This window comes from Fragaria vesca, linkage group LG5 (assembly GCF_000184155.1).
Source record: "Fragaria vesca subsp. vesca linkage group LG5, FraVesHawaii_1.0, whole genome shotgun sequence".
Lineage (NCBI taxonomy): Eukaryota > Viridiplantae > Streptophyta > Magnoliopsida > Rosales > Rosaceae > Fragaria > Fragaria vesca.
The window spans coordinates 16,606,666-16,613,541 of NC_020495.1; the positions used below are offsets into that span (position 1 = coordinate 16,606,666).

A 6,876-nucleotide genomic window follows, 5' to 3' on the forward strand; every position below is an offset into this window, starting at 1 on the left:
CATTCCAAGTAACTCCTTACTCTATTCCTCTTCTTCTTACGAAGAACTTCAACATACATTTCTTCACGAACTTCTGGAGTGGTGACGTCAATGTTCTTGCTTAACTTCTCTTGTTCAGCTTCTTCAAGATCCACCTATAACGAATTCAATATATAAACCATGAGTAAAAAAGACATCATATATCTACAAGTATCATAACATATAAACAAGCATGTTGTAAAAAAGGGCCAATTTCGTTAGGATTAAATAGGGCTAAATAGGGCTAAATAGGGCCGAGATGGCCTATTTTTTTCTCTCATAATTTAGCTCAGGGATTTAGTCATATTTAACATACATGCATATACATTATACTCATATATCTATCAGTATAACTTAAGACACCTATGCATATACATTAGCTCAAGGATAACTTAAGACACCTATGCATATACATTAGCTCAAGGATAACTTAAGACATCTATCTATGGATATTAATCTAAGTGGTTATACTCATATATCTCACGAACTATCTCTCTAAATCATTAAAATACAATCGTTATTCAACAAAACAAAAGGAAATCAAAGAAATAAAGCTAGCAAAATAAATTTCAGAAAAGGATATTAGTTGTATTGTATCTAAAATATAAGAGACATATTAAAACAATAGAAAAAATAAGAATTTATTAGGGTCAAAAGGGCGGGCGTTTAGGGCCGGGCCGGGTTTGGCCCTAAAAGACTCAATAGGGTAGGGCCGTAGGGTAGAGCTAGGTTTCATTTGCTTAACCCTTGACTTACCTTATTTGAGAAGGGCTATAGCCGGCCTACCTTAATGGAGGGCCTGGTAGGGATTCAGCCCTAGAGGTAGGGCAGGTTTTAGGGCGGGGTAGGGTCGAAGGGCCAAATGATGAAGCCTACTCTGACGTATAAGAAGCTAGTGTGGAAAAAAAAAGCCTCAAATCTCAAGGAACAGAAGACGTTGTCCCATTTGGGAGGGCCGCAGGGGTCGTCGTCGGTTTTAGGCCAGTTCAGGAGGGCGGAATTCTCCATGTTCTTTCTGAATTGGTTGAGAATGGCTAGGTCATTTGCGTTTCTGACGGTGAAGGCCACTGAGATGAGAAATGATATTTTCAAAAAATGAGTTGAAAGTGTACTGAGTAGGTAAGTATGGGAACTGTGCTCAATAAATTTGGAGGTGCAGCTGTAACCTTTTTCGCCATCGGGCTTAACTTAGAAAAAAAAAAAAACAAATGGTTGAAGTTACATGGTGATTGTGAGGTGTGACGACCTACGGGTGATCGATACACATATGACGAGCCGGTACGAGCCCGTTGTCGAAGCAGTGACAACTAACAAGTTGTTAACCGATCCCAGGCCGGCCGAGTCGAAACGCCACCTTGTCAACTCACCTGGTCACAGCCTTTATATCTCAATCTAAAAAAATAAAAAAAATAATAGAAAAGAAACCTCGCTTTCGGATTGGGTAGTCGGCTACCTCATCAAAACCCCCAAATATTCATCTACCCTCTCTCTCTCTGTCTCTTCCTCTTCTCTCTCTGGCAGAAGAGAGAGAAACTCTGCAGAAAAGAATCCAAAACGAGGTTAGGGTTTGGCGTAATGGCTCACGCAGTGTTCCACACAGCTCAATTCATGCCCATGAACACGCAGCTTCCCAAGAAGCCCAGGCTGCCGGGGCCCTTACAGCAGCAGCCGACGATGATGATGATTGCTCAGCCGCTCAAGCCCCGCCGCAGTCTTTCCGTGAAGGGATGCTGTGCCTCGCCGTCTACTTCCGACTCCGTTGAGGGAGGACAGTCCACTTTGTGGGAGCGCTGCTTCGTCGCGCCGTCGTCGTTACCGGCGAGGAATGAGTTTGGTCCGGTGATGAAGGGGCAGTACGGTGCTTTTGGTGCGGTGACGCTTGAGAAGGGCAAGCTCGATATGACTCAGAAGCAATCCAAGTCTAGCCCCGAGGTCATTCTCACTCTCATCTCTTAGCTACAATATTGTTCTTCTTCTTATTCTTATCAGAGAAACTGTTTTTTTTAGGAGGATAATTGTAATTCCACTCCTGCTAGTGTGTAATTTGCTTAGGTTTGGTAATCTGGAACAGTATGTGCTAAGTATTGATTGTAGAATCGTGAAACTCCGCGGCAGAACAAAGGATTACAGTTACAAAGTACCTCTAAGATAATCTGTTTTCTCCGGTGAAAGTGGATGGAGTTGATTGGAATTTCAAATTCACACGTGGATTGTTTTACAAGGAGTTGGATTCGCTGTGTGCTTTAGAATAGAGAAAGAACTGAGGAAAAGCCGAAACCAGAACACTATCTATAGGCAATTAGGTACTTGCTATTAGGATGTCTTGTCTAGTCTGTCCCTTGCAGCTTTTGACTAGCTTGATAAAGTTGATTTTCTTGTCCAAGTGGATTGGTGGTTAAGAGTATAGGAACACAATATCCAACTTGGAAAGTGGCTATGGCAATTCCATCAAGAGAGTAGTGATCCCAACCATGTGATAGTAAGTTCAAGTCCATTTTGTTATAAAGATGTTTCACAAGACAGTCGGTTCAAGTCCATTGCCTTGAAAAGATGACTCACAAGTCCTTTACACTTGACCTTTACCTGTAGGTTTGGGGCGGGAAGTGGAGAAAAAATCAAGTCTAGGGTGAATAGAAGGGTTAGGGAGTTGTAGCCCTCTGGAATTCTGTGATATAAAATCCTACTCGAACCAATTATAATAGTGTACTTGTCTGTATCTTTTCATGCATATAGAAGGCTAAGAGTACAAGTCTTAGCACGAACTATTTCTCATGGGAGGACGAAAAGTTATAATATGGTTCTGAGGAGGTGGCCTTGTTGTGCCATTTATTGTGGCAGAAATTGTTTACAGAGACCAAGTGGCCTTGAATATTCTTGCTTCGTGTTAATGCCTTATTGTGTTAGAAATATAAGTTCCTTGCGGGCTTTGATTTGGACATTGTAGATTAAAAGGAGTATGATATTTAGGGGCCTAGAGGTGATGTGGTAGCGTCTTGGATGGATTTCGGAATCACTGTGGGCGTCATTTTCTTCAGAGTTGGGATAGCTCTACTCAAGCATTTTCTGTTAATTTCTTTACAAGTCTTTTTGTATAAAAGAACCAAGAACAATATATCCCATTTATACTTGACACAACTAAACTAAGGGTCATAATGTATGGCTTATGATTAGATCCTCGTAGCCTAACAAAGTAAAGAGGCCAGTACGCCTTAGACAAAAATACTTGTAGTTTGTTTCACTTACTAGGCACTGGTCTGTCAAAAATGTTGTTGCCTTCATCCAAATGCTACTGGCATCAGACACTTGTCTGTCCACTCTACTCCAGTTGAGGATCTGCTCACGTAGCCATCTTACCATATATAAAGTGGCATGCATCATTTACCTCAATTTTCGTTTCCAGTCATCCATAGACCCAAACTTCTTATTGATCCACTTATTAGGCACTGTTATCCAGCATGTCTCCTGCCAACCTTCCAAAATTAAGCAATTTTTGCCATATTTAATTTGGCAATTTGATTTACTTCCTTTTTTTAGTGTATCATTTTTGTTTGTTGAGTATACTAATGTTTGATTTTGCAGCTGCAAACTGGGGGAGGTGGTGGAGATATTGGTAAGAAAATAAATCATGGAGGTGGTGATGGAGGTGATGATGATGGCGATGATGATGATTATTTTGATGACTTTGATGACGGTGATGAGGGGGATGAGGGTGGTCTTTTTAGAAAACGGATGTTTCTTGAAGAGGTTAGGAATCTAATTTAAAACAATATATTCTTCCCCTGGCTGTTGTCAATTGTATTTTTTATATGTACTGACGTCAATGTGATCTCTCCTCCAGCTGTTTGATCGCAAATTTGTAGATGCAGTTTTGAACGAGTGGCAGAAGACAATGATGGATTTACCTGCCGGCTTTCGGCAGGCTTACGAAATGGTGCAGTACTTCTTATATCACTTTTGGTTGAAATATTTAAGCTAGACTATGTGCTGCTAATACTTGATAGAAAAAGAAACACATTCAGCTAACAATACTAACTCAAACATCGCCTCCAGGGATTGGTCAGCTCTGCTCAAATGGTAAAATACTTAGCAACCAATGCCAGGCCAACCACTACTAGGTTCATTTCTCGTTCACTTCCTGATGGGATATCGAGGGCATTCATTGGCAGGTGATTTTTCTAATGGTCTACATTCACTGTTTTTGGAGTATCATATATCCATTGGTTGGATTGCAGCTGCTTTCAGAATTCTGATCTAGTCTTAAGGTCTGATTTACTAGACAGTTTTTTATGTTTCAATTTTTTTTCTTGGACATAATGTCTCGAGATTTCTGCTCTATTCATTGGTTGGACTACAACTTCTTTCAGAATTCCAACTTAGGTTAGGTTTTGTTTATTAATAGAAATTGATCGTTTCAATGTTTTTGTTCTCTAATTTTTATTTAGAATTCAGTCATCAGTTCATCACTATGAGCTAAGAATTTCAAGATTTATCTTCTTGGGTCAAATTCACTGATTGGAAGACCACTTTTTGTTTCTATTGTTGTAAATTACAATTTAGGTCCTACTGGTTGGAATAATTTGCGTTGCTTATGTACTTTAGTTTAAATGGGTGATAGATATTGTACATGGTAACATGGCATCTTTTTTATAGTTTTACTTACACATGTGTTAATTTTGGAGATATAGAAGAAGTTTATTCACACATCACAGGTATAACTATGACATCATTTGTTTGGTATTTTTGATTAATATTATAATAATAGTGTTTTTTTTTTTTTTTTTTTTTTTTAGTACTCCCTCAGTTTCACTCCAATAATATTTCATTTATATAGTAAGCAACCTCTGCATAGTATCATCCATTTGGTTGTAATACTTGATCCAAGGCATTCAAGTGACGGGTGCCTGAAGTTAACTTCCTATCAAAATTGTGATGACATTTACTGATTGATGAAACGAGCCTAAGAATTTTTGATACAGTGAAAATGCTACCCATAATTGTTGATTTACTCCTAAGCTGCTTATCTTTGTTACTGTCCATTGATTCTTAATAACCTTTGTTGGTTAATTTAGTTCTAAGAACTGATGTGTAAACTTTTTGTCGCAGAATGCTTGCAGATCCTGCTTTCTTGTATAGGTTTCTGTTAGAGCAGGTTGGGACGATAGGTTGCTCAGTTTGGTGGGAAGTAAAGACTCGTAAGGAAAGGTGTGTGCTCATGTTATGGCTTAGGCATGAAACTAGTCTGATGCTTTTAAATGGTTACTGATATACTATGTTCAATTTTTAAATAGGATAAAGCAAGAATGGGATCTGGCACTTATAAATGTGCTCACGGTAGCAGCATGCAATGCTGTTGTTGTCTGGTCACTTGCTCCTTGTCGTTCGTATGGGAACACATTCAGGTTTGATTTGCAAAATACATTGCAAAAGCTCCCCAACAATATATTTGAGAAGAGCTACCCAATGAGGGAATTTGACCTGTCAAGGAGAGTTCATTCTTTCTTCTATAAGGCTGTTGAGTTGTGTATGGTTGGACTATCTGCTGGAGCAGTTCAAGGCGCTCTATCAAACTTTTTATCACATAAAAAGGAAAACAGGTACGCATAGTGCATGAAAAGCCTTTCATCCAATATTATTTTCATAATGAACTAAACCGGGAAAAGGAAAATCTGAGATTTCTCTTACTTTTAAATTAGAAGTATAGTGATGCCTATATTAATCAAATAGTCTTTGGTACAAGTTGTAACAATTTAGGTTGCGTAACTTGTCATCTTTTAACCTGATAGTTGGCATGTTTGTTTATTTGTGTTTTTTTTTTTTTTTTGGGTTCTTGTTTTCCTTTTCAACCATTTAGACAATAGTATCTAAACTATAAAAGCAAATATAACTTGGTTATAGCTATTTAAATTCAACAAGTGGGTGATAAGAATGTCGAAATTACTAGAAGATTGTGAAAGAACTATATATTGCATAAAAAGAATGTAGTCTCAATGGATGATGTATGGCTTGGCTTGGTACTTGAGATTTTGACTTTAGTAACATTGTTGATAATGACTGCTTCTTTTTTCTTTTTACAAAAAAAAAAAAAAAGGTTCTTGATATTGCAACCTATAAACTTTGTCCTGAAAAACTATTGACATTGTTATTTTTATTGTCAGTTCCCATCAGTTTTTGGCTTTTAATTTCTTTGTAGCTATTTGAGTGCATTAAACATGTGACTAAACCCATAAGTTTCGCGTTTGAGGGTATGATTCACAACAATATATTTTCGGAATTGCCGGATTAACTTTTCACTATTATTTTCTACGGTTATAACTCTACTTGTCAGTTACTTTTGATTTGAATATAGTTGTTCATTTGGAGTTGTAGAAGCTTTCTTGTGATAGGTTGTTTAAGTGTTTTATACCTGTGAGAAAATGTTTTTCAAAATGGGTTTCTTTTAGAGATACAATGAAGGGGTTGGTGACCAAAGAAGATAGTGAAAGGGTTCCACTTTTACTTTTCTTTTTTTATCTGAATCTGAATTTTTTCCAATGCAATTCTTGTCAACTTGTTTGACAGGCTATCGGTGACGATCCCCAGTGTGAGAGCAAATGCACTTGGTTATGGTGCCTTCCTAGGGCTTTATGCGAATCTAAGGTATCAGCTGTTATGTGGATTTGATAGAGCTGTGATGAACCATTTTGATGTTATTGGGGTGGCTCTGGTTCTAAGCACGACATTCAGGTATGCTTTTTCTATATCCGGTACAGATTGTTGTTGTCCTTTCATATATAGACATTCTTCCAGTTTTTGATTAGTCTATCTAGAATAATTTGGATGGGAAGTGCTAGATAATTTCCCTGCATCAGTTTGACGTTT

At 38.0% G+C, this 6,876-nt stretch overlaps 1 protein-coding gene across 1 annotated transcript in view; it reads left to right on the forward strand.

The window, feature by feature from the left end:
- Positions 1–1,501: 1,501 nt before the first annotated feature.
- LOC101315147 overlaps positions 1,502–6,876 on the forward strand; it is a 6,718-nt gene continuing 1,343 nt past the window's right edge. Inside the window, exons 1-7 of the mRNA XM_004299904.1 lie at positions 1,502–1,950; positions 3,598–3,762; positions 3,857–3,949; positions 4,069–4,184; positions 5,122–5,220; positions 5,307–5,612; positions 6,577–6,741. Coding sequence (XP_004299952.1) covers positions 1,594–1,950; positions 3,598–3,762; positions 3,857–3,949; positions 4,069–4,184; positions 5,122–5,220; positions 5,307–5,612; positions 6,577–6,741 — 1,301 coding nt within the window. The 5' untranslated portion in view covers positions 1,502–1,593. The remainder of the gene's footprint in view (positions 1,951–3,597; positions 3,763–3,856; positions 3,950–4,068; positions 4,185–5,121; positions 5,221–5,306; positions 5,613–6,576; positions 6,742–6,876) is intronic.